Genomic DNA, 27,520 nt, shown 5'->3' with positions numbered 1-27,520 from the left:
GCTCAGAGCCTCACGCTGGCTCCCAGCCTCTTGGTCCAATGGCGTGCAAGAGCTGACGATGCCTCTGCCTGGAAGGGAGGTGCTCACATTTTCCAGCATGACCTCTGAATCTCGGTAGGGGTGAGGTCAAACCTACTGCATTCACCTTGTCCCCCTCTGGAGCAAAGGCAGACCTCTGAGTCTCAGAATCCTCATAGAATGGTTTGAGTTGGAAGGGACCTCAAAGCCCATCCAATTCCACCCCCTGCCATGGGCAGGAACACTTCCCACTGGATCATGGTACTCCAAGCCCCATCCAACCTGGCCTTCAACACCTCCAGGGATGGGGCAGCCACCACTGCTGTGGGCAACCTGCGCCAGGGCCTCCCCACCCTCACAGCAAAACATTTCTCCCTAAGATCTCATTTCAATCTCCCCTCTTGCAGCTCAAAACCATCCCCCTCATCCTATTCCTGCACTTCCTTATCCAGACCCCCTCCCCATCTTTCCTGGAGCCCCTTTCCATACTGGAAGCTGCTCTAAGGTCTCCCTGCAGCCTTCTCAATGTGTTTGCCCTTCCCAGATAAGTAATCCTGGCACGAGACACGTTTCCTGCAGGACAGGCTGGTGGCAGCCCTGGCTGCAACCCTGAGTTTACAGCCGAGGCTGGCAACTGTTCTGCAAACAGAGCCTTCTTCACAATAAACCATCACAAATAACCGTGTCTGGGCAACCTTGGGACAATATTGGCTTTGCGGTGCTTGGGTTTACCTTGCAAACAGTGGCAACCAGAAACTGACCACAGTGCCTGCTGGTTTGTTTCCTGGGGAGGGTTTGGAGCAATTTGGAGGAAAGAGGAAAATATTTAGGGGTCAAGGAGGTCAAATGGCTGGGAAGCCTAGGAGATGAAGTCTGGTCCGTTGGAATGTGGGGAGAAACAGGAGGTACAAGAGCCTGAGAAGCTTACATCTAATCCCACACTGCCGGCAGGCTGGTTTAACCCTTCCGTGCCTCTGTTTTCCCAGTGAAAACAATTCACAGCACTTCTGACTTCAGGCGAGGGCTGGAGCGTAAGGAGAGGTCGGTGCTGGAAGGGGCCAGTGCTGCACCATCAGGATGGTTTTGCTCACAATGCTGCTTTCCAGAGAATTCTGGAGCCATAGAATCATTAAGGTTGGAAAAGCCATCCAAGCTCATCTAGTCCAACCATCAGCCGAGCCCCACAGTGCCAACTGAACCCTGGCCCTAAGCACCACATCCATACAGCTTTTGAACCCCTCCAAGTATGAGGACTCCACCACTGTCCTAGGCAGCATCTGCCAGGGCTTCTCCACTCTTTACATGAAAGAATTTCTCCCAGTATTCAACCTAACCCTCCCCTGGTGCAACTTGAGCCCACTTCCTCTCATCCCATTCCTTGTTCCTTGGGAGAAGAGACCAGCACCCACTGTGCTCCAATCTCCTTTCCTTCCTAATGCAGGAGACCAGGACCCTGTAGGTGGGAAGCCCACTCCAAGAGGGGCTCCAGCAGGGCAGCTTGGATTTAGGCTCCAGCAGGGACAACCCCACAGCTCATAGCGCAGGGAACACACAGGGCCCATGCACTGCTTCCATCAGCATCAGCTCCCACAGCAAAAATGCTCTAGGCAGCAAACATTGATGTTGCAAATACACATCTGCCACAGCTTCCCAAGGTGGGAATCAGCTGGGGAAATCCAGACCAAGAGAGGACACGGCTTACACCTGCAGAGGTGTGGGGGTGGCCAGGGTCTGCATCCTGACCACCGAGGTCAGCTGCATCCTCAATTGATTTTTATTTGCATCACTCATCTTCCTTGGGTTTTATTTCCCTCTTCATTACAATTGCTGTTATTATTCTATTTTTATTTTATTTCAATTCTTAAACTGTTATTATCTCAACTCATGAGTTTTATCACTTTTACTCTTTCGATTTCCCCCACTTTCCCACCAAGGTGGGGAGGAGTGAGCAAGGACCTCCACGGTTCTCAACTGCCGGCTGGGGTTCTGCCACAACAAGCGGCTGCCTGATCGCAGCGCCTGGCCAGGAGTGGGGAGTGTGAGGTGTGTTTGCCTGCATTTACATATGTGCACTCATCCAGATATTGGCACAAACAGGTTCTGTTTTCCTCCAAATCTCATTTTTGTCCTCCAGTATCCTCCCAGTATCACCCACCCTCCCCTTTCCCTGCAGACACCTAGCTAGGGTCTGCTCGTCCCCTTCAGGGGAGCACGCCACTGCTTCCAGCAGCCCTGTCATAACGCAGTCCCAGCTCTCTTTGGTCAGGGGGGCTTCAACAGCAAACCCTGACTTTGCAGAAAGAGACCTACACAAAATCAGTCTCAATTAAGACAAAGTGGCAGGAACTCATCTGCCAGATGATTTCTATCTCTTTCTGATGTTGTCCTTGAGGATGCAAAGTAGAAACGTGGGACAGGACCTCCCTTTCCTGACCTGCAGCCTCTGATGGGATCGAGGCAGCCAGGAGCTCCATCTCATGGTCACTCAGACCATGGAGGGAGACCCAGACCTCATTCACATCTGGAAAGGTTCAGCATCCTGGAAAGATCCAGTGTCCTGGAAAGATCCAACATACCCAAAAGAGGGAGCTGGCAATGCCAAGGCATGGACATGTGTCTGGAAGGCTGCGGGGTCAAAGGATGAGGACGACTTCACTGAAAGGGTTATGAGCACTACGACGGATCAGCAACAACAGGTTCTCAATTAGAGCCAACTTAATTAGGAGGTCACCCAGGACATGAGCGAGTCAGGTGCGCATGTGGGGGGGGGAAGGACTCTAAAGCCAGGAAACAGGCTCAACAGGGACTCCTCTTGGCAAGTTCATAAATACTTCCTCTGTTCAAGGCTGCTGGGTCAGAGGAGCAGGAGATGGAGCTGGCGGGAGCCAGGGTGGCCACCATCCTTCCCACCGTGGTGGGTGAGTAGCAAGCCAGGTCGGTCACACATTGGTGCACGGACTTTCAGACAGAAGCAGCAAGAGAGGATGGGCTGTTGCAGCCTTTCCTTTATAAACTGAAACATATATATATTAAAAAAAAATTAAAAAGGGGTAAAAAAAGTCCAAGAAAAGAGCTTGGGAAAGACCTGTGGCCATATCCAACCCCATGAATCTTCACAGCATCTTCTACAAAAAAATCCACCTTGAGATCTGATACAGCCCAGAAACCACCTGTGTCCTGGACTGCATCCAAAGCTGTAGGAACCAGCAGGGTCAGGGAGGCGATTCTGCCCCTCTGCTCTGCTCTGGCGAGACCCCAGCTGGAGCCTGTGTCCAGTTCTGGAGTCCTCAGCACAGGAAGGACATGGAGCTGTTGGAGTGAGTACAGAGGAGGCCACAGAGATGATGCCCGGGCTGGAGAACCTCCTGTTTGAGGCTAGGCTGAGGGAGTTGGGGTTGTTCATCCTGGAGAAGAGAAGGCTCCAAGGAGATCTTATAGTGACCTTCCAGTACGGAAAGGGGCTCCAGGAAATCTGAGGAGGGGCTCTTGATCAGGGAGTGCAGGAACAGGACCAGGGGGAAAGGATTTGAGCTGCAAGAGGGGAGATAGAGATGAGACCTTGGGAAGAAATATTTTGCTGTGAGGGTGGGGAGGCCCTGGCCCATGTTACCCAGAGAACCAGTGGCTGCCCCATCCCTGGAGGGGTTGAAGGCCAGGTTGGATGAGCTTGGAGCAACCAGATCCAGAGGGAGGTGTACCTGCCCGTGGCAGGGGTAGGACTGGATGGGTTTTGAGGTCCCTTCCAACCTAAACCGTTCTGTGATTCCATGATTTGAATAACTCTTCTCTGCCTGTTTTGATACGTGAACTACCACTCCTCAAAGGACAGCAGTAAATGCCAGGCTCACAAGGAAGGGAAGAGATTCTTTCAGAAAAGTATTGGCTTGTGAAACTTCTTTCTAAATAATGGTGTGGGTGCTAAAATTTTGCCCAGGAAGGCTAGATGGCTTCTGGGATGAGGTTAATTAATTTGGAAAAAAACACATCCAGCTCCAGGAGTCAGAGAACCACGGAATCATTAAGGTTGGAAAAGCCCTCCAAGCTCATCCAGTCCAACTGTCAGTCCAACTCCATAGTGCCAACTGAACCCTGTCCTAAAGTGCCACGGCCACACAGCTTTCAAAGCCTTCCAGGGATGGGGACTCCACAACTGCCCTGGGCAGCCTCTGCCAGGGCTTCACCACTTTCCCTGTGAAGGCATTTCAATACCCAGCCTAAACCTCCCCTGGTGCAACTTGAGGCCATTTCCTCCTATCCCATCCCCTGTTCCTTGGGAGCAGAGCCCAGAACCCACCTCACCACAACCTCCTTTTCAGGAGCTTTGGAGAGCAATGAAGTGTCCCCTCAGCCTTCTCCAGACTAAACACCTCCAGCTCCCCCAGCCACTCCCACAACTCCTGCATTCCAGAACCTTACCCAGCTCTGCTCCCTTCCTCAGATGCGCTCAAGCCCCTCCATGTCTTTTTTGAATGAGGGACCCAGAAGTGATTCCAGGATTCCAGGCGCTGCCTCCCCAGAGCCAAGTGCAGGGGGGATCCCTGCCCTGCTCCTGCTGGCCACCACATGGCTGATCCAAGCCAGGATGCTGTTGGCCTTCTTGGCCACCTGGGCCACTGCTGGCTCATGTTCAACCAGCAGCTCAGAGTTGCTTGAAAGTGGGCCAGCACACAGGAGGTGTATCAGGTTGTGTTTCCTTTCTCATATTCTTCCCTAAGGCTCTGCTTTGGATGCTGCATGTAGAGTCTGAAGTTGGATGGACCTTTGGTGAGACATATTATGGTTGTCCTTGCGTGCTTGGGCCCTCCTCACTCAATCTCCTGCAGTGACCACCATGCCACCTCACTTGTGTCCCACCAACACCTCGCTCTCAGAGCTGCACCTGACGGGCATCCCAGGGCTGCAGCACCTGCACCTCTGGATCTCCATCCCCTTCTGCCTCTTGTACCTCATCACGCTGGCTGGGAACAGCACTCTTCTCTGCGTGATAAAGGCTGATCCCACCCTGCGTCTGCCCATGTTCTTCTTCCTGTCCATGCTGTCTGTCATTGACCTGGTTATGTCCACTTCCATCACCCCAAACATGCTGAACATCTTCTGGTTTCACTCCACTGCCATCAGCCTGGATGCTTGTCTTACCCAGATGTACTTTGTCCATGCTTCCTCTGCGATAGAGTCAGGGGTGCTGGTGGCGATGGCCTTGGACCGCTATGTGGCTGTTTGCAACCCCTTGCGGTACTTGTCCATCTTGACCAGACCCGTTGTGGCTGCCCTTGGCTTGGCCACCTTGCTCAGGGGTGTGGTGTTCATGAGCCCACTCACCTTCCAGATTCGCCGCCTGCCTCTCTGCAGCCCAGCCGTGGTGAACCACTCCTACTGCGAGCACATGGCTGTGCTCAAGCTGTCCTGCAGGGACACAGATTTCAGCAACACCTACAGCCTCTCTGTGTCAACCTACGTGGGGACCTTCGACTCACTGCTCATTGTCCTCTCCTACGCATTCATCCTCCGAGCTGTGCTTGGCCTCTCCTCCTCACAAGCCCGCAAGAAAGCCTTCAGCACCTGCAGCTCACATCTCTGCATCATGTCCCTCTTCTACATCCCAGGACTGCTCTCCATGTACATTCAGAGGTACCACCTGGAGCTCCCACCCCATGTCCCGGTCCTGTTGGCTAACCTCTACCTCCTCATCCCACCAGCATTCAACCCCCTGATCTATGGCATCAGGACAAAGCAGATACGTGATGCAGCACGTAGGGTGATCTACTGGAGGAGACCCATGGTGGGAGGGATTGAGCCTGGACTTCAGAGAACAGGGCTGGGATTCGTGAAGACAAAGTCCATTCCCAGAATGGCCAAAACCTCTGATGGACCTTGGTGTGGCTCTCAGGGTGCATTCAGAGCTGCAGATGCCCCAGGAAATGTTGGTGGCCACTGAATTAAGGTCAGCACCAATGGCTTCATCTGGTTCTCCTGCCTGTCCCTGTCACGGGGCAGTGAGGTTGGCCCAGCACCTCTGAGGTTGTGCAGCTCCCTCAGATCTTCCAACATAAATATGATTGCAGTCTCTGACAACCCTTGTTCTGGCACAAGGAGAAAGTGCAGCTGAACCACAGAAAAGAGCTACTTCCTCAGCGAATCCATTTACGTGTAGTGGAGCAGCGCAAGGAATCATGGAATGGTTTGGGTTGGAAGGGACCTCAAAGCCCATCTAATTCCACCCCTGCCATGAGCAGGGACACCTCTCACTGGATCAGGTTACTCCAAGCCCCATCCAACCTGGCCTTCCACACCTCCAGGAGGGGATCAGCCACTGCTGCTCTGGGCAATCCAGGCCAGGACCTCCCCACCCTCAAAGCAAAACATTTCTTCCTGAGATCTCATCTCAATCTCCCCTCTTGCTGCTTAAAACGCTTCCCCTCATCCTATCCCTGCACTCCCTGATCAAGAGCCCCTCCCCAGCTTTCCTGGAGCCCCTTTCCATACTGGAAGCTGCTCTAAGCTCACTTTGGAGCCTTCTCTTCTCCAGGCTGAACAAACCCAACTCTCTCATCCTGTCTTCATAGCAGAGCTGCTGCAGCCCTTGCATCATCTCTGTAGCTTCCTCTGGCTTTGCCTGAACGGCTCCATGTCCTTCCTGCACTAAGGAGTCCAGAACTGGATGCAGGACTCCAGGTGGGGTCCTCCCAGGGTGGAGCAGAGGAGCAGAACCCCCTTCATCACCCTGCTGGTCCCACAGCTTTGGATGCAGAAAACGAATCTCTTTATGCAGAATACCGATTTTTTCATTTCCCTTTGCTCCCACACCCTGACTTTTCTTTTGCTTTATTAAATTGTCTTTAACTCAACCCACGAGTTGGGGTTTTTTTTCCATCCTATTTTCTCTTCACCCTGTTCTGTTGCGGTTAGGAGGGACAGAATGCTTGATGGACTCCTGACATCCAGCCAAGGTCAACCTACCCCAGCAGGGATGTTGAGGTCACTGTGAGTAGTTCTCCCACAGCTCAAGGGCTTTTCTGCTGCTCATACTGCCCCAGTAGGGAGCAGCTTTAGTTACACAAGGAACTCGGATGGGACACAGCTGGGACAGCTGATCCCAACTGACCAAAGGGATGTTCAGATCATAGGACATCATGCTTAGCAATAAAAACTAGCACCCATCTGCATGGATGCCCTTGTCTAGCAGGGACCTGCAGAAGGAACCGGTCTGCCAGATGCCAAGGCTGTTGGGTTGTGGGATTAAAGATTCACCTCCACAAACCTGAAGGAGCAGAGGAACCTGGCAGGTCATGGAACACCAATAACCCCCTCAGAGACAGCAAAGCCCCCAGCCCACCTGCTTCCCAGGGTGTCCCAATAAGCTCCAAGGTTGTCCCAGGAGGATTGTCAGCCCCTGGTCAAGCGTGAGACCTCCAAGATGGCAGTGGATTTCCCTCCTTGCAAACCAATGTGAGATAACACCTACCACACCAGGGGGCAATCCATATGGGATGCCAGGAAGAGTACTTCGGGACTGCGCAGCACTCACTGTGTTTTGAGGGGGACAAGAGGCTGGGAATGGGAGAGATCAGTGTGAGTTTGGGACAGATGTGTGGGAAAACAGAAGGATAAGGGGATGAAAGGGTCCAAAAACATGTAAAGAGGCTGTTGGTCAACATAGAATCATAGAATCATGGAATGATTTGGGTTGGAAGGGATCTCAAAGCCCACCCAGTTACACTCCCCTGCCATGGGCAGGGACTCCTCCCACTGGATCAGGGGGCTCCAAGCCTCATCCAACCTGGCCTTCCACACCTCCAGGGATGGGGTAGCCACCACTTCTCTGGGCAACCTGAACCAGGTCTTCCCCACCGTCACAGGACAATACTTCTCCCTAAGATCTCATCTCAATCTCCTCTCTTTCACCTCAAAATCATTCCCCTCACCCCATCCCATCCTTGCACTCTCTGATCAAGATCTTATGAAGAAACGTTCTGCTGTGAGGGTGGGGGTGCCCAGAGAAGTGGTGGCTGCCTCATCCCTGGAGGTGTAGAAGGCCAAGTTGGATGGGGCTTGGAGCCCACTGATCCAGTGGGAGGTGTCCCTGTCCACGTGGGTAGAACTGGATGGGCTTTGAGGTCCCTTCCCACCCAAACCAGTCTATGATTCTACCTTCTGACATCAAGCTGCAGACCCTCGAATGGCTCTTTGTGCCTGTAGTTTTCAGATAAAACCTGTCATTACTGAGGGACCTGACCCACCTGGTGTCTTTCCAGATGGATCCCAGTTTCCAGAACAGGAGGGGTCTTGCATTTAGAGGAGGCTGAGCACAGTTGTGTGCTGCAAACCCCACACAGAGCCTGAGAAACCTAGTTCGATGTAGCTGGCTGGCTCAGGAAAAACTGGGACACAGGTGGTCTACCAACAGCAAGAGTTAACCAGTCTCGGGACACACAGAGCTATGGCATGCTGTCCTTCAGGCCTTCAAGATATAGTAGATTTAGCTCTTCAGGTATTTGGGGTCATCAAAACAAGCAGTCATAGGTCTCGTAAGCAAACTCAAGGAGACCTAATGCTTATTTCCACCACTGCAATCTGTGGACAGTGGATGCAGTGCTAAACACCATCATGTGCCTTCCTCACCCAGCTTGTGTGAACCTTGGGATGGACAGAATGCTTTAAAGAGCTCATTTTTGAAGATGCTCTTTTCCCATCATCACCCAGAAACCTGGAAAAGTTGGTTTGTGCTTCAGTGAGAGTCAAACTTTTGTGCAAGAGAAGCCCAGAGAGGAGAACTGTGGCAGCTCCTGCAAGGTGTGACTGTCTCCTGCCTCCAACACTCTTAGTCCAGTGGGGACTATAGAAGACAACACAGAAGACATTTCCACACTTGGAATGGAATCTGTGTCTGTTGACACAGCTTTCTCCTAGAGAAACTGGCAGCTCATGGCAGGGACAGTGTTGTCTTTGCTGGCTGAAAAACTGGCTGAAAAACTGGCTGGATGGTAGAGTCCAGAGAGTTGAAGTGAATGGAGTTCAATCCAGTTGGAGGCCAGTAACGAGGGGTGTCCCCTCGTCTCAGCTTTGGGGTCAGTTCTGTTTAATGTCTTTATCCATGATCTGGATGAGAGGATCAAGTGCTTCCTCAGTCAGTTTGAAGATGACACCAAGCTGGGTGGGAGTGTCGATCTGCTCTAGGGCAGGAAGGCTCTGCAGAGGTATCTGTCCAGGCTGGATCCATGGACTGGGGAGCAGGAAAGCTCTGCAGAAAGATCTAGGCTGGATAAGTGGGCCAAGGAAAACATGATGAAGTTCAACCAGGCCAAGTACCGGGTCCTGCACTTGGGACAAAACAACCCTATCAATGCTCCAGGCTTGGAGAAGAGCAGCTGGAAAGCTGCCCAGCTGGGGAGGCCACACCTTGAATCCTGGGTACAGTTCTGGGCCCCTTACTCCAAGGAAGACCTGAAGGGGCTGGCGCACATCTGTAGAAGGGAACGGAGCTGGGGAAGGATCAGGAGAACCAGGAAAGGGGCTGAGGGCCTGGGGCTGTTTTGTGTGGGAAGAGGAGGCTGAGGGGAGACGTCATCACTCTCTGCAGCTCCTGGACAGGAGGTTGGAGCCAGGTGGGGGTCAGGATCTGCTCCCAAGGAATGGCATAAGAGGAAATGGCCTCAAGTTGTGCCAAGGGAGGTTTAGACTGGATTTTGGGAAGCAATTCTTTATGGGCAGAGTGGTGAAGCCCTGGCAGAGGTGGAGTCCCCATCCCTGGAGAGGTTAAAAAACTAGGTGCCCGTGATACTTGGGGACATGGTTTAGTAGGCATGTTGGGATTGGGCTGATGGTTGGACTGGATAAGCTTAGAGGGCTTTTCCAACCTTAATGATTCCATGATTCTATGATTCCATGATACACCTGGAGCCCTGAAATATTGCTTTAATTTATCACAGGGATGTCCATGGCACTGGGAACATCTCAGAACTCAAACATTGACACTTACTTCACTTTATCAACTGTAATAATGAAGGAAAATAGGAGATATTTGTCCATGATCCTAGTCCCAAATAATTCTCAGCACAGAGTAGGGTCTCATGTGGTCATTAAAGCTAATGAGTCCTCCTTCCTTGTTTCATCACTTCTGTTTTCCTCATGTGTTCCATTGGTGCTGTCTTTGCATGGATGAAACTGGTGCCATCTCTGCGTGGATGAAACTGGTGCCATCTTTGCATGGATGAACACACCTGGAGAACCCACATTCTGCTCTGTCAGACACGAGCCATCCTGGAAAACAATGTTCTGAGCAGTGCCTTGCGGATCTGCTTGGTCCTCATGCTGTAAACTATGGGGTTCAGCATGGTGGGGAGGATCAGGTAGAGATCCGCCAGCAGAACCCGTGCCCATGTGGACACACTGCTGTCGAACTGCTGTGCCCAGATGGAGACCATCCCAGGGATGTAATACAGCAGCATCACACATACGTGGCACGCGCAGGTGCTGAAGGCCTTCCTGCACCATTTCTTCTGCAGGACAGTCTTCAAGATCATTCTATAGGACACAGCAATGAAGGCCATGTCCATCCCTACGATAAGTGAGGATCCAGCCACGCTGTAAAGCCTGCTGGGTCTGGGGTCTGCACACGCCAGCTTCACCACAGCTATGTGCTCACAGTACGAGTGGGGAACCACACGGGAGCGGCAGTAGGGGAGGTTCATCACCATCACTAGCAAGGGAATGATGAAGAGGAAAGCTCTTAACACAATGGCCAGGGCTATTTGGGCAACTGTTCGGTGATCCAAGATGATTTGGTACCTGAGGGGGTGACAAATTGCAACATAGCGGTCAACAGCCATGGCCAGGAGCACTCCGGACTCCTCTGATGTTGTGGAGTGGACAAGAAACATCTGAACAAAACAGGCCTTGTAACCGATCTCTCTAGACTTCAGCCAGAATGTGCTCAGCATCTTGGGGATGATGGATGTCACCATCACCACATCAATGACTGCCATCATGCCTAGGAAGAAGTGTAAGGGGGCACGGAGGGAGTTGTCCAGCCTGATGACGAGCAAAACAACACCATTTCCTACCAAGGCAATGATATAGCCTGAGCAGAAAAGGATGCCCAGGAAGGTGGAGAAAGCTTCCAGGCCGGGGACACCCACAAGGATGAAACAGGAGGAGCTGCTGTTAGGTTGGCTGAAGGGATCAGAAGGGATTGGGAGAGTGTTGCTTTTGTGCTTACCAAAAAGAGCATAATTTTGAGCCCTGGGATGTCCAGAACTGATGGGTATGAGGTGGGGACCCTGCATCAGAACAAAAATCAAAGTAGGAACCTGTTATTAACGATGTGTGAGATGGGAACGCTCCTGCAGAATGTGACCTGCTAGGGGAATTGGATCAGAAGTTCAGTTCTGGGCCCCTCACTACAGGAAAGCCACTGAGGCCCTAAAGCGCGTCCAGAGAAGAGGAAAGCAGCTGGGGAAGGGTCTGTAGAACAAGCATCATGAGAGGCAGTGATGATGCCTAGAGAAAAGGAGGCTGAAGGGAAACCTCATCACTGTCTACAACTGCCTGAAAGGAGGTTGTAGCAAGGAGGGTGTTGATCTCTTCTCTCAGGTGATGGGACAAAAGAAAACAGCCTCAGGTTTTGCCAAGAGAGGTTCAGATTAGACAGCAGGAAAAATTCTTCACTGAAAGGGTTCTCGGGCCCTGGAAGAGGCTGCCCAGGGAGATGGTGGAGTTCACGTTCCTGAAGGGGTTTAAAAGACAGGCAGGTGAGGTGCTCAGGAATGGTTGAATGGTGGAAACATATGGTTGGACTCTTGATCTCAAAGGTCTTTTCCAACCAAGTGATCCTATGATTTTATGAAATGCTGAATAAATGGCACTGTTAGGGCTTGAAAATTTTTATAAGGTGAAGAAGTTCATGTTTCTAGCTGTTCCACCAAGGATAACTGAGGAGCTTCTGCAGTCCGTTGCTCATGAAAGGCTTATTTCTCTGTTGATACCTCACCACCGCCCAGATGACATCTTGAAATAAGCTGCAAGAGGAGAGAAAAAGGTCAGCATCCAGCTTCCCTCAGACAGGGCTTTTACCTGAGCAGCCCCGGCTTCCCTGCTAAAAGCCCAACATTGGAAGTTCCTCCAAATCTGTAGGGCAAAAAGCTATCTCAGGGACATGAATTGTGACCGCGAAACTGCCTCTTGCTGATCTGTCTTCATTCTATTGTTCAATCATGAGAGAAGCCTGCAAAACTGGGCACAAGTCAGAGAAAAAGATGAATTCCTGGGGTTTAATTCTGACAGGAGATGCCTGAAGGTGACGCTGAAACTCCAGAGAACAACCCTGGAGAGACAAGGAGAGTCTGAGTGTGGTAGGCAGGATCTAGACATGCATTCCAGTATGGAAAGGGGCTCCAGGGAAGTTGGGGAGGGGCTCTTGATCAGGGAGCGCAGGGGATAGGATGAGGGGAAAGGTTTTGAGGTGAAAGAGGGGAGTTTGAGATGAGATCTTAGGGAGAAATGTTTTGCTCTGAGAGTGGGAAGGCACTGGCCCAGGTTGCCCAGAGAAGTGGTGGCTGCTCCATCCCTGGTTGTGTTGAAGGCCAGGTTGGATGGGGCTTGGAGCACCATGATCCACTGGGAGATGGCCCTGCCCATGGCAGGGGTTGGATCTGAGTGAGATTTGAGTTCCCTTCCTGTCCAACCATTCCATGATTCTATAACCTAATGCAGTCAGAGAAGAGCTTGAGCACGGAGCCTGTGGAGTGACCGACTCCCTAAACATAGATGTCTGCCCTAGGGTGAGCTGAGTTGTTCTCCAGGATCCGCTGACCAGAGGGGCTGGATCTCCACTAGCTGCATTTAACGCATAGACACCAAACAACCATGCACACAACCTACCTCCGGGCACTTTGTTGTGTCTGAATCCACAGCCACATCCCCAGATGCCTACATCCAAGGAGCATTTGCTTCCAGAAGATCTCTTTTGCAGCCAGAGACAGGTAGAACTTTATCAATATTTCAGCTGTAATGAAGAACCCTGATCACTGGGGCTTCCTGGCTTGGGAGATGGAAGAACATGACACAGATGGGCATTGCAGCCTAAAGGAAGGTTTCTCATCCTGGTCTACAGGCATTTGTCTCACCAGCAGGGCTGTCACCTGGAGGTCTGCAGCAGCACAGCTCTGGGTATCTCCAAGTTCAATGACTCTGGAGTATTAAATCTCCTGTAAATTCCCTGAGGAACAACAGACGGAGGATGCAGAAGTTCGGTAGATGTTCCTGTGAGGAGATGGGAGTTCCCAAGGCTGCTCCAGCCTCCTTCATCAGGTCTCTTGTGCAGTATGGCACCACATGGGGCAGGGTCTCCAGAGCCTACCAGGTGCCATTGAGACCAAGACACAAAATGTAAAGTAAATCTGTCTGAAGTTGAGAAAATCTCCCTAAGATCTCATCTCAATCTCCCCTCTCGCAGATCAAAAACATTCCCCTTGTCCCATCCCTGCACTCCCTGATCCAGAGCCCCTCCCCAGCTTTCCCGGAGCCCCTTTCCACAATGGCAGGTGCTTTAAGTTCTCCCACAGCCTTCTCTTCTCCAGGCTGAACAACCCCAACTCTGCCAGCCTGGCCTCTTATGGGGGGGCTCCAGAACTCACATCATCTCCATGACCTCCTCTGGATTGACTCCAAAAGATGTTTTGAACAAGCCCTGTCAATGGCCAAGCTGCTCCTCTGCCAGCAGGTAAGGACTTTGTGAGTGGGGCACCTCAAGGTAAAGCACTGGGTACAAGGAAGCACCAGACCAGGGCAGTGGTTGAATCCCCATCTCTGGAGTTGTTTAAAAGATGGGCAGAAGAGGTGCTCATGGATATGGTTTAGACACGGACAGGTATGGTTGGACTCAATGATCTCAAAGCTCTTTTCCAGCCAAACAATTCTATGACAAAGTGAAATGCCAGAGCTGGTCGAGGTCTGATGGGACTTAGAAGCTGCTAAGTAGAGAAATCAGATAAAAGCAGACAACAGCATCTGCCCCTCTGCATGGAGAAGAAAGGCTTGGAGAAGAAGACGTAGAAATCCATGCCTACCTGAAAGGAAAGCAATCACAGAACTTTATGTTTTAACATGATTTAATTGATCGGTAGCTGAGAAGGATACAAAACAGCTTCTGCCAAGAACAGAAAACAAAACCAGCAGCAGATCTGGGTGCTTTGCACAAGGGGAAAAGGATCTTTGAGTTGGCCAAGAGCGTCTTTGCCCTGTTCTGCTGAACTTATACCCATAGAATGGAATCATTAAGGTTGGAAAAGCCCTCCAAGCTCATCTAGTACAGCCGTCAGACAACCCCACCGTGGCGACTGAACCCTGTCCCCAGGTGCCATGGCCACATGGTCTTTGAACCTCTCTAGGGATGGGAACTCCACCACTGCCCTGGACAGCCTTTGCCAGGGCTTCACCTCTCTTTCCATGAAGGAATTTTTCCCAAGGTCCAATCTAAACCTCCCCTGGTTCAACTTGAGGCCACTTCCTCTTGTCCCATCCCTTGTTCCTTGGGACAAGAGATCAGCACCCACTTCACCACAACCTCCTTTCAGAAGGTTTAACTGGATGAGTTCTGGCAGACTGTGGGGTCTGCAAATGCTTCCTCAGGCTTGTACTTTATCGAGAAAGCAGGATGGTGCGCTTGGCTGCAGATGGCTGAGCTGACGTCAATGCACAGCAGAAAGCCCCAGAAGTTAACAGGAGATTTGGTCAATAAAGAATTAAACGGTTGGGATCAAATTAAATTATGGCAATCAGCACAGCTTTGCAGGAAACGGCCCTTGTCGACCAAACCTGATTTCGTTTTCTGATGAGGCGGCGAGTCGAGTCAATCAATGTGTGTGTTTGTGTACAGCACGGAGCAGAGTTGTTCAGAGGAAAGGTGCTTTCACTGGTGATTTCAGGTGAGGAGCACGCACAACGCAACTTCTGCAGAGCTTCAGCAAAGTGGGTGAAGAACAGGATGATTATAAAGACCTCAAAACGAAGCTGTTGGAGCCATCACCACAAAGACCTTCTGTTTCTGCAGGCTGGCTCCAGGCTAGAGGTTATTCTGTATGGTTTCATCAGCTGCCCCCAAATCAGCACAAATTTTGCTCAAATAATGCTGGGGAAAATGTTCTGGTGGGGAGGCCCTGGTCCAGGTTGCCCCAGAAGTAGTGGCTGCCCCATACCCGGAGGTGTTCGAAGCCAGGTTGGATGGGGTTTGGAGCACCCTGATCTAGTGGGAGGTGTCCCTGCCCATGGCAGAGTGGGTGGAACTGGATGGGCTTTGATGTCTCTTCCAACCCAAATCATTTTGTGATTCTATGATAACAGGTTCTGAAAGTTTTTCCCCAAATAAATGCAACAAAATTACAGAATCACAGAATCACAAGGTTGGAAAGGACCCATTGGATCATCGAGTCCAACCATTCCTAACACTCCCTAAACCATGTCCCTCAGCACTTCATCCACCCGTTCCTTAAACACCTCCAGGGAAGGCGACTCGACCACCTCCCTGGGCAGCTGTTCCAGTACCCAATGACTCTTACTGTGAAGAATTTTTTTCTGATATCCAACCTGAACCTCCCCTGACGGAGCTTCAGGCCATTCCCTCTTGTCCTGTCCCCTGTCACTTGGGAGAAGAGCCCAGCTCCCTCCTCTCCACAACCTCCTTTCAGGCAGTTGTAGAGAGTAATAAGGTCTCCCCTCAGCGTCCTCTTCTCCAGGCTAAACAACCCCAGCTCTCTCAGCCGCTCCTCATAAGACTTGTTCTCCAGCCCTTTCACCAGCTTTGTTGCTCTTCTCTGGACACGGTCCAGAGCCTCCATATCCTTCTTGTAGTGAGGGGTCCAGAACTGAACACAGTACTCAAGGTGCAGTCTCACCAGTGCTTTTGGCTTTTGGTTGCTCTTGGCTTTTCCTCCTTATGGGCATCCCTGGCCTGGAAGCTCTTCACAGGTGGATTTCAATCCCACTCTGCTTTACATACATCATGACCTTGCTGGGAAATAGCATGGTCCTTCTTGCTGTGAAGCTGGACAAAAGCCTCCGTGAACCTAAGTATTATTTCATTTCCATATTGGCTGTCATCGACCTCATCTTCTCAACTGCTGTAGTTCCCAAAATACTGGATGTGTTCTGGTTGGATTCAAGAGAGATTGGGTTTGAGGCTTGCTTCATGCAGAAGTTCTTCATCCACATGTTCACTGCAGTGGAGTCAGAGGTGCTCTGGGCAATGTCCTTTGACTGGCATATAGCCATTTGCGACCCCCTGAGATACACCACCATTCTGACAAGCTCAAGGACCATCCAGATAGGACTGCCATCTCTGGCCAGGGGAGCTGGTGTCATGACGCCTTTAATGTGTCTCCTCATCAGCTTCCCCTACTGCAAAACCAGAGTCATCCCTCACTCCTACTGTGAGCAAATAGCAAATGGTGGAGCTGGCCTGTGCCGACCCTTCTGTCAGTGACCTCTACAGCCTCATCACGGCAACACTATTGGTGGGGACAAACTCTGTCTTCATCACCTTCTCCTACGGTGTGATCCTCAGGTCTGTGATGAGGCTGCCATCCCAAGAGGCTCAACTCAAGGCCCTCAGGACCTGTGGGTGCCATGTTTTCATCATCTTGCTGTTTTACATAGGTGGTCTGCTCTCCATGTACCTCCAGATGTTCTCTTTTGGCTTGGAAACTCACATCCAAGTCCTGATGGCTGATCTCTATTTGGTGGTCCCTCCCATGCTCAACCCCCTCATTTATGGCATAAAGATGAAGCAGATCCAGAAAGGGATCTTCAGACTGCTGGGGCAGCTGGTAGGACTCAGCGTCTCAGGAGCTGATGAAGACAGGTCAGATGCTGTGAGAGGGATGCAGCACCAGAAAATAAGTTACCCCATCCTGGAACAGGTGTGAAGTGCAATAAAGTGGCCCCAGAAATGTCCATCTCTCTCCAGTGACTGGGATCATGGAACCATAGAATTGCTTGGCTGGAAAAGACCTTGAGATCATGGAGTCCAACTATACCTGTCCACTACTCAACCATCCCTGAACACATCATCTATCTGGCTTTTAAACACCTCCAGGGATGGAGACTCCACCACTGCCCTGGGCAGCCTCTGCCAGTGCCTGGGAACCCTTTCCATGAAGAAAATTTTCCCAATATCCAGTTTGAACCTGCCCTGGCGAAACTTGAGGCCATTCCCTCTCACCCCATCCCTTGTTTCTTGGGAGAGGAGACTAGCACCCACCTCACCACAATCTCCTTTCAGGCAGCTGAAGACGGTGATGAGGTCTCCCCTCAGCCTCCTCTTCTCTAGCCTAAACAACCCCAGGTCCCTCAGCCGCTCCCATAACCTCTGCACTCCAGACCCTTCCCAGCTCCGTTCCCTTCTCCAGATGTACTCCAGCCCCTCAAGGTCTTTCTTGGACTGAGGGGCCAGAACTGAACCCAGGATTTGAGGTGTGGCCTCACCAGCACCGAGCTCAGGGCGATGATCCCTGCCCCGCTCCTGCTGGCTACTCCATGGCTGATCCAAGTCAGGATGCTGTTGGCCTTCTTGGCCACCTGAGCCACTGCTGGCTTCCGTTCAGCCATTGTCGACCAACATCTGTCCTTCCCTGCCTGACAGATTTGCAGACACTCTTCCACCGATCGTTGGAGAACTGATGGGGTTGTCGTGCCCCAAGTGCAGGACCTGGCATTGGTCTGGTTGACCTCCATCCCATTGGCTTCAGCAAATGGATCCAGCTTGGCCAAATCCCTTTGCAGAGCCTCTCTGCCCTCAAGCAGGTCAACTCCTCTGCCCAGCTTGGTGTCACCCCTAAACTGACTGAGGCAGCATTCAGTCACCTTATCCAGACCATCAATAAAGATACCTAACAGAACCGGACCCAGCACTGAGTCCTACAGACACCACTTGTGACTGGCCTCCAACTGGATTGAGCTCCATTCCCCACCATCTTTTGGGCCAGCCATCAGCCAGTTCTTTACCCTGCAGAGTTCTCCTGGCCAGGAAAATGGCAGCCAGTTTCTCAAGCAAAATGCTGTGAGAAACGGTGTCCAAGGCTTTACTGAAGTCCACGTCCATCATATCCACAGCCTTTCCCTTGTCATCTAAGCAGTTCACCATGTCATAAAAGGAGATTAAGTTAGTTTGGCAGGACCTGCCTTTCCTGAACCCGTGTTGACTGGGCACGGTCACCTGTGCAATAGCCCTCAAGATGCTCCAAGACCTTGCCCAGCACCGAGGTCAGGCTGACAGGCCTATAAGGAAGAAATGTTTCGCTCTGAGGGTGGGGAGGCCCTGGTACAGGTTGCCCAGAGAAGTGGTGGCTGCCACATCCTTGGAGATTTTGAAGGCCAGGTTGGATGGGGCTTGGAGCAACCTGATTCAGAGGGAGATGTCTTTGCCCACGGCAGGGGGTGGAACTGGATGGGCTTTGAGGTGCCTTCCCATGCAATCTATTCCATGATTCCACAATGCGCTTCATGCCACCAGTGTCTGAAGAAATGCTTCTGCCTTCAATGAACATTGTCAGAGTTCATTGTATGACTCTGGACAGGGAATAAAAGTTAATTGTGATCGTTTCTGTCTCTGTTTCTTGCTCTCTTACTTAAGAACATCTCCAGCATGGATTTTCCACAAATAAAAAGAAGTCATCATCTCAAAAGTTCAGTTTCAATATGAAACAAAGGTGAGCTCTCATCCTGCCAACTCCCACACGAGGGAACATTCAAGCGATGTGAACGATGGCAATGTCATTGCTGTGTCCAGCTGTGCACCATGGCCAGTGCTCATCTGAGTCACCAAAATGTCTAAAAGGAAAGAAAACATCTCAAGATGCCATGAGGTTGGTCCAGAGCTGCTGGCACTGGGCACCACTGGAAAGAGTTTGGCCCCAGCCTCTGTGCACCCTCCCTTCAGGTATTTATACACATCATAATCTCCCTCAGCCTCCTCTTCTCCAGGCTGAACAAGCCCAGCCCTCTCACGGTGTCCTCATAGCAGAGATGTTCCAGCCACTGCAGTGGTTTCATGGCCCTTGGCTGGATTCTCTCCAGTCTCTCATACCGGGGAGCCCAGCACTGGACCCAGCACTCCAGGTGCTGAGCAGAGGGGAAGGATCCCCCCTCGCATCCTGCTAGCCACACTCCTCCTGCTGCAGCTCAGGATACCTTTGGCCACCTCTGCTCACGGCCAGCTTGGTGCCCACCAGCACCTTCTCCAGGTGAGACCCCACCTGGAGCCCTGCATCCAGTTCCAGAATCCTCAGCACGGGAAGGACATGGAGCTGTTATCCTCTGCTATGAGGACAGACTGAGAGAGTTGGGGTTGTTCAGGCTGGAGGAGAGAAGTCTCCAGGGAGACCTTAGAGGAGCTTCTAGCACTGAAAAGGGCTCCAGGAAAGCTGGGGAGGCGCTTTTGATGAGGAAGTGCAGGGATAGGACAAGGAACAGTTTTGAGCTGCAAGAGGGGAGATTGAGATGAGAACATGGGAAGAAATGTTCTCCTGTGAGGGTGGGGAGGCCTTGACCCAGGTTGCCCAGAGTGCAAGGAGTGCCAGGAGCCACCCAGGCAGTGGTGGCTGCCTCATACCTGGAGGTGCTCAAGGCCAGGTTGGATAGGCTTGGAGCACCTGATCCGGTGGGAGGTTTCCCTGCCCCTGGCAGGGGGTTGGAACTGGATGGGCTTTGAGGTCCCTTCCAACCCAAATCATTCCATGATTCTGTGTGACCAGAGTTCAGCCCACAACACTGAGCTGCTCCCAGCATGTGGTTTTCCCTTCGCTCCTGGCCATGGAGCAGCTCCCCAGGCCAGGTTTGTCCACCCGGGATGAGAGGAACCCCAAGGAAAAAGGCTCTTTCCCTTGTTTACCTGCAGAGGAACTAACAGCAGGTGACAGATAGGTGATCACAGCTGGTTAATTACCCTCAGGACTCTTCCAGTATCAACCAGATCTCACACTCCAAGTTTTAATGTCCTTGGTGTGAAGCGTCCAAAGCAAACAACAGCTCAGCTCTCTGAGTGCTGGACAGGGGTAGGAGCCCACCAGCAGGGCTGTTTGGAGATGGGTGGAGAGGTGGCATGGAGACTTGTGATGCCCTCCAAGCCCTAGCAAGGGCTGCTGGGTTTAGGCGACCCCCAGCCCTGGCTGTGCCGTGGAGGTGTCTCAGCATGACTTGATGGAGCTGAATGAGCATGCAGATGGCCAAGAAGGGTCTTAAGGCAAACAAAGTAAAAGCTTTCAGGCCAGACTTCCACTCTGGTGAGACCTCATCTGGAGCTCTGTGTCCAGTTCTGGAATCTTCAGCACAGGAAGGACATAGAGCTGTTGGAGCGAGTCCAGAGGAGGCCACAGAGATGATGTGAGGGCTGGAGAACCTCCTGGGCTCAGAGAGAGTTGGGGTTGTTCAGCCTGGAGAAGAGAAGACTGCGGGGAGACCTTAGAGTGGCTTCCACTACAGAAAGGGGCTCCAGGAAAGCTGGGGAGGGGCTTTCTCCAACGGTATGGAGTGATAGGATGAGGGGGGCTGGCTTTAAATTGGAAGGGGGAAGATTTAGATTGGACATTAGAAAGAAATTCTTCACCATGAGGGTGGGGAGGCCCTGGCCCAGGTTACCCAGGGAAGCTGAGGCTGCCCCATTCCTGGAGGTGTTGAAGGCCAGGTTGGAGGGGGGTTGGAGCCCCTGATCCAGTGGGAGGTGTCCCTGCCCATGGCAGGAGGGTGGAACTGGGTGGGCTTTGAGGTCCTTTCCAAGCCAACCCATTCCATGACTCTGTGATGTTGCCCCTTGCAAGTCCAGTGCCTCCCGCACTTGGCCCCACTTTGAGCTCAGACCCCAGCTCCCACCATTCTCTTCATGCCGGCACCAGCCCAGAGCCCCCCTCCAATTCGGGGGTGGGATGATGGGGTGGAGTTAATTGAGGGGCACTGTAAAGAAGGTTGGGGGTCCTGCAGCCAGGTCTGTCACCATGGTTCAGTAACCAAGAGGACATGGGGATGGTCACTCCACCCCAGTACCACCAGCTCTATCTCCATCCAAGAAACTGATGCACAATCCCCATCAAAGTATCGTCAGCTGCAAAGCTTCTAATTGGCCCCTTGGCAGCCAGCCCGGGGTTGCAGTGCCAGTCCAGCCACCAGGATGAATCCTCTGGTGGCCCCACGCTGTAATTACCATCCAGCTCGTTAACACTAATTGGGCTGCTCCCAGGAAGGGAGCCTAGTGAAAAACAAACAAAGTTCAACTGCTTTTAACTTTGTCTTACTTGAAAGCCCAGGGAAGAAAACAAGTCTGAAGGCATCAGGCACCTCGGAGGATGCTCGTGTCTTGGGTCACATAGCCCAGAACCTCTGCCCAGGGCGAGGAGACAGTGTTTGAGAGTTGCTCACCAAGACTGATGGCATGTGTCCTCCTGCAGGCAGGATCAGGCTTGGTCCCTGGGGTGAGGTGAGCTCAGTTCACAGCAATGCTCCAAAATACTGATGCTCCACCACGAAATACTGATGTTTCACCACAAAATACTGATGTTCCACCACCAAATATTGATGCTCCATCACCAAACATTGATGTTCCACCCCAAAATACCGATGCCCCATCACAAAATACTGATGTTCCATGACAAAATACCATTTCCAGACTTGCTGCAGGGAAGCTTGGAGGGACCCAGCCCCGGAGCAGGTCTTTCGCAAGCCAGGAGCCTGTTCCACCCCACCAAGGGTTCATGCTGAGTGCATCAGGTGGAAGAGACCAAGCTTTGCTCTAGTCCCCCACTCCCATCAAAATGCTGATGGTGCCCTAGTATTTGTCCCCACTTCAGGAGTGCTTGTGGGCTAGAGCTCTTCTTTGAGTCCCCTGATCCAGCAGGAGGTTTCCTTGACCATGACAGTGGGGTGGAACTGGATGGGCTTTGAGGTTCCCTCCAACCCAAACTATTCCATGATTCTACAATGTGAAGCTTGGGGCAGTGCTGGGGGGTGTAAGTGACCTCCAACCTACAGGCTCTCCTGACTGCATGGGACTTGGGAGCAGCTCCCCAACAGACCCATCACCTCATGCTCCCAAAAATCTGAGTCTCCACCCAACCTGGACAGCATTGGCCTGAGTAAGGACCCTGCTCAGAATCTTCATGGTGCATCAACCACTCTGCACCAGGCACCCCACATCCTGCACCTTGCATCCTGCTCTCCCGTGGGTCTGATGCCCTGGAGCTGCTTCAGGAGCACAATCAAGAGAAGACAACCTGCTGAACTGGTCTGGACTTGGATCATAGAACCATGGAATGGTTTGGGTTGGAAGGGACCTCAAAGCCCACCCAGTTCCACACCCTGCCATGAGCAGGGACAACTCCCACTGGATCAGGAGGCTACAAACCCCATCCAAACAGGTCTTCAACACCTCCAGAGATGGGGCAACCACCACTGCTCTGGGCAACCTGGGCCAGGGCCTCCCCACTCTCACAGGAAAATATTTCTTCCCAAACTCAATCTCCCCTCTTGCATCTCAAAGCCTTTGCCTTCATCCTATTCCTGCATTCCCTCATCAAGAGCCCCTCCACAGATTTCCTGGAGCCCCTTTCCATACTGGAAGCTGCTCTAAGTTCTCCATGCAGCTTTCCCTTCTCCAGGCTGAACGACCCCAACTCTCTCAGCATGTCCTCAGATGGGAGGTTCTCCAGCCCGGGCATCATCTCTGTGGCCTCCTCTGGACTCACTCCAACAACTCCATGTCCTTCCTGTGCTGAGGACTCCAGAACTGGACACAGGACTCGAGGTGGGGTCTCCCCAGAGTGGAGGAGACGGGCAGAATCCCCTCCCAGCCTCATGGTCCCATGGCTTTGGATGTAGCCCAGGATACGAGTGGTTTCTGGGCTGTGAGCACACATTGTCAGCTCATGTTGAGTTTCTCATCAACCAACATAAGTCATTCTTCTCAGGGCTGCTCTCAATCACATTGTAGTGAAACTATGGATTATGGAGGTCTTGCAGCCCCCATCCCACCACCACCCAATACCCTATCCCCAATGCTGTGCAGCCATCAGGTCCTTGCTGAATGATTCAAGCCCAGGTCCCAGCTCACAGTAAGCTGGTGAACAGCCCAGGATGGGTTTCCTCAGGGCCATGAAGGCAGCAGCAGAAGCTGAGCACCTTGATGACAGGTCCCCTGGCCACTGCTCCCATCCCAGCTGGTGGCCTGGAACAGCCTCTGCAACTCCAGGCCACCAAAGAGCGGCCAAGGGGACAGGGCTGGTGTGACCATGACCAGGGAAGGAGTCTGAATGGCAAAGCACCTCCATTCTCAACAACTCCAGAGCCAAACACCCTGGAGATGGGGTGTCCTGGGTCTCCCCAGAGCAATTTATCATGGAGGGAACATGATGAAGAGCTCAGGAATATCTGAGCATGAGTACGACCGTGCTGGAGCTCAGGGACCTGCGGGGCTGAGCCCCTGGCACAGCACATATGGGGCAGAAGCTGGGCTGAGCCCACTAGGGCCAAGACCAGGAGGTGATGCCAGACCAGGAGCAGGGATTAACTGGTGAACCCCTTTGGCACTGGACAGATAACAGATGGCAGCATCCTCCAGGTCATGGCCAGCCCCCCGCCACCACCAAGTCTGGCACATCCAACTCGTGGCTTCTGGAATGAAATGTACGTGGGGTGGGTCATGGAACCATGGAATCATTTAGGTTGGAAAAGACCTTTAAGGTCATCGAGTCCAGAACTTAACATTGCCAACCCCACCACTAAACCTGTCCCTAAGCACCACATCCACACAGCTTTTGACCCCTCCAAGGATGGGGACTCCACCACTGCCCTGGGCAGCCTTTGACAGTGCAAATACAAAATTCTGATGCTCCACCCCAAAATATTGCTGCTCCACCACAAAATACTGAAAATGCTCCATCACAAAATACTGATGTTCCAGCACAAAATGTTGATGCTCTACCCTCAAAATTCTGTTGCTCCATCACAAATATTAATGGTAGTATTTTATGGTGGAACATCAGTATTTGGTGAATGGAGCATCAGTATTTTGTGACAGAGTACCAGTATTTTCTGGTGGAACAACCCTTTCTGTGAAGGAATTTCTCCCAAAATCCGATCTAAACCTCTCATGGAGCAACTTGAGGCCATTTCTTCTTATCCCATCCCCTGTTCCTTGGGAGAAAAGCCCAGCGCCCACCTCACCACAACCTTCTTTCCAGGAGCTGTGGAAAGTGATGAGGTCTCCCCTCAGCCTCCTCTTCTCCAGACCAAGATCTCTCCCTGCATTGCTGGGATGGGGACCTGGATTCACCCAGAGTGAATCCTTTCCACCCTCAGAGTAGGGATCCTATCCCACCCAGCCCCACACAAGTGATGTTACCCTCCCTGCAGAGGGGCAGAGGTCCCACCCCAGACACGAACCCCTCCTCAGCCCCACAGCAACCCCAGCTCCTGAGTGGATTTCATTCCTGCCACCACGGGGAGAACGGGGGCTGCTGGCAGCTGAGTAGGTTTGGGCATTGCTCTGCTGACCAGGGACCCCCGAGACCAGAGGGGGCCCCCTTAGCCCAGAGGGGGCCCCGTCCCTTCCCGCTGCTGCTAGGAGGGGAAACAGGAATGAAATCTGTGCAAATCTGCTCTGGGCGAGCAAGCGGCCGGGCATCCTTGGGGACAGGGGCGTGGCAGCAGTGTGGAGTGAGGGAGGCACCTCCTGGCCAGAAAGCAGCACTGCCACCTCCCTGCACTGTCACCTCCTGCACTGCCACCCCCGCCACCCTCCCTGTCACCCGTCCACTCCCACTCCCTGTCAACACCCTGTACTGCATGCCATGCCCTGCCACCTCTCTTCACCGCCACCTTGCTGCTCTACCACATCTTGTACTGTCAGCCCCTGCACTGCCACCACCTCCCTGCCACCCCCCTGCACTGCCACCCATTGTCACCTCCCTGCACTGTCAATCCCTGCACCGTCATCCCATCACTCGTCCACTCCCACACCCTGCAAGCCCCTGCATTGCCTGCCCTGCACTGTCACCTCCCTGCTCTACCACATCGTGTAGTCACCTCCCTGCACTGCCACCACCTCGCACTGCCACCTCCTGCCACCCACCCACTGCCACCCACTCCCTGCCACCCCCTGCACTGTCACTCCTGTCACCCACCCAGTCCCACCCTGGCGACCCCCTGCACTGCCTCCTCCTGTAACCTACCTGTACTGCCACCACCTCGCACTGCCACCTCCTGCCATGTACCCCCTGCCATCCGCTGCACTCACTCCTGTCACCCATCCAGTCCCACACCGACCACCCCCTGCACTGCCTGCCCTGCCACCTCCTGTCACCTCCCTGCACTGCCACCCCTCGCCACCCCCCTGCACTGCCACCCACCTACTCACTGACACTCCCTGCATCGCCACCCCCTGCACTGCCACCTCCTTGATCTGTCACCTCCTTTTACTGCAACAACCCCTGCCACCCCGTCCAGTCACCTACTGCCACTCACCCACTCTCCTCCATCATTCCCTGCCAACCTGTCCCCTACCACCCCATCCACCACAGCATGGACTGGATGAGCTCCAGAGGGACCTCCCAGCCCCACCATCCTGGGATTCTGGGATGGGGCAACCCTGCATCATCCCATCTGTCCTGTACAGAGGTGGCCCTGCTGTAGCAGCATGGACTGGATGAGCTCCAGAGGGACCTTCCACACCCACCATCCTGGGATGGGGTGACCCTGAAGCACCCCATGGCCCAACAAAGCAGCCCAGGAGACCCAGCAAGGTTAAGGAATCCCAAGTCCCAGGAGGAATCCCAAGTCCTAGGCCTTGCTTGCACAACTGCCATCACACATTCCAAGAACTGAGCTGGAACAACCTTGGGAGGGCACAGGGTGAGATCTTCTTCTGCTACACCGACATAATTCCACCTGATGCAGGTCACTGCATTCCTCTGCAGGTGTTTGAGGAGATGCCATCTCTTTGGACTCTCCTACCTCTTAAAAAGCTTTCCCTGGTCTCTCTAAGTATGCAATGACTGGCTGTGTGTCTTACCTTAATCTTCTCTCTACCAAACATCACCAGATCCTTCAGCTTCTGCTTCTTGGCTGCCTTTCCCAGACCCCTGATGGTTCGTGTCCCTCTGCCTGCTCATGTTCAGTGGGGATCCTACAATGCTGCTCTTCTGAGATCCCAACTGGATGCTCCTTGTGCTGCAAGCTGCCAACCCAGCTCAAAGGGAGTGCAGCTGGGTGAGAACCTGTCATGCACTTCAGAATCATGGAATGGTTTGGGTTGGAAGGGACCCCAAAGCCCATCCAGTTCCACCCCCTGCCATGGGTAGGGACACCGCCCACTCGATCAGATTGCTCCAAGCCCCATCCAGCCTGGCCTTGAACACCTCCAGGGATGGGGCAGCCACCACTTCTTGGTGCAACCTGGGCCAGGGCCTCCTCACCCTCACAGGAGAATTTCTGTTCCTAATATCTCACCTTAATCTCCCCTCTTTCACCTCAAAACCGTTCCCCTTGTCCCATCCCTGCTATCCCTGATGAAGAGCCCCTCCCCAGATTTCCTGGACCCCCTTTTCATACTGGAAGCTGCTCTAAGGTCTCTGCGTAGCCTTCTCTTCTCCAGGCTGAACAATCCCAACCCTCCCCACCTCTTCTCACATACAGATCTCTTCAGTGGAAGTGGAGGAGGAAGCAACTGCTGGAAGCCCTTGCTGGGAACAGCCTCAAGGCCTCCCAATCAATAAGAGCAACTTGCCCAGTCCACACCCCCCCAATACTCCAAGGTTTTATGGCTCTTGCAGCAGCACTCTTGGAAACAACAGAGAAACCCACCCGTGGTGAAGCCCACACATGTTGGAGGAGGTGGAACACGTAATCCCACAGAATGAAATAGCCCGGCTCCTAGACAGAAAGCCACCTTCTGCCAACCCCAGCTGATGGTCACCAGCTCAATCTTTAGGTTCTGCCTGCATGTCAGCACAGTCCGAGATTAACCACGCCTTCCCTGATAATGAGGGGTACCCTGGGGCTCTATGATGGGGCAAGCAGAGGTCCTTGGCATGCCCTGAGGGAGCTGGGCTGGGTCTAAATCATAGAATCATGGAATTATTTGGGTTGGAAAGACCTCAAAGTCCACCCAGTTCCACCTCCTGCCACGGGCTGGGACACCTCCCACTGGATCAGTGGGGTCCAAGCTCCATCCAACCTGGCCTTCAACACCTCCAGGGATGGGGCAGCCACCACTTCTCCAGGTCATCATCTGGGATTGTTTTGCTGCTGCCAAGCACTAGCGAGCACCTGTCCATGCAGGAGGAAATCCTCTACCATGTTACCAAGTGACTCTGGCCTACAGCACACCCTCAACAAGAAAATCCATTCTCTGCAGCCTGGTTAAAACTACACTGGGCATCAGCATCAAGCCCTTTCCTCTGAGATGGCATGGGCAGAGCTTGGTGCGCTCACAGCCCAGAAACCACTCATGCTCTGGGCTGCATCCAAA

General features: G+C 52.7%; 3 protein-coding genes across 3 annotated transcripts; 2 read left to right on the top strand and 1 right to left on the bottom strand.

Moving 5' to 3' along the window:
* The first annotated feature begins 4,849 nt into the window (after positions 1-4,849).
* On the top strand, positions 4,850-5,953 carry LOC104056024 (olfactory receptor 52M1). The gene has a single exon (XM_009557232.2). The coding sequence runs from the start codon at positions 4,850-4,852 to the stop codon at positions 5,951-5,953; it is 1,104 nt and encodes a 367-aa protein (XP_009555527.2).
* A 4,306-nt stretch (positions 5,954-10,259) lies between these two features.
* On the bottom strand, positions 10,260-11,300 carry LOC104056013 (olfactory receptor 52I1-like). Its single transcript, XM_009557222.2, has one exon. It carries the CDS (start codon positions 11,298-11,300, stop codon positions 10,260-10,262), a length of 1,041 nt encoding a protein of 346 aa, XP_009555517.2.
* Positions 11,301-14,055: 2,755 nt separating this feature from the next.
* On the top strand, positions 14,056-19,581 carry LOC104056002 (olfactory receptor 52J3-like). The gene is given in 2 exon segments (XM_054085097.1): positions 14,056-16,453; positions 16,455-19,581. Coding segments are annotated over 2 exon segments (987 nt in total). The 5' UTR covers positions 14,056-15,946; the 3' UTR covers positions 16,935-19,581.
* The last annotated feature ends 7,939 nt before the right edge of the window (positions 19,582-27,520 follow it).

The sequence above is a fragment of the Cuculus canorus genome, chromosome 1 (assembly GCF_017976375.1).
Source record: "Cuculus canorus isolate bCucCan1 chromosome 1, bCucCan1.pri, whole genome shotgun sequence".
NCBI lineage: Eukaryota > Metazoa > Chordata > Aves > Cuculiformes > Cuculidae > Cuculus > Cuculus canorus.
Note: the sequence above shows the minus strand (reverse complement) of the source record. Positions and strands in the feature narration are given on the sequence as shown.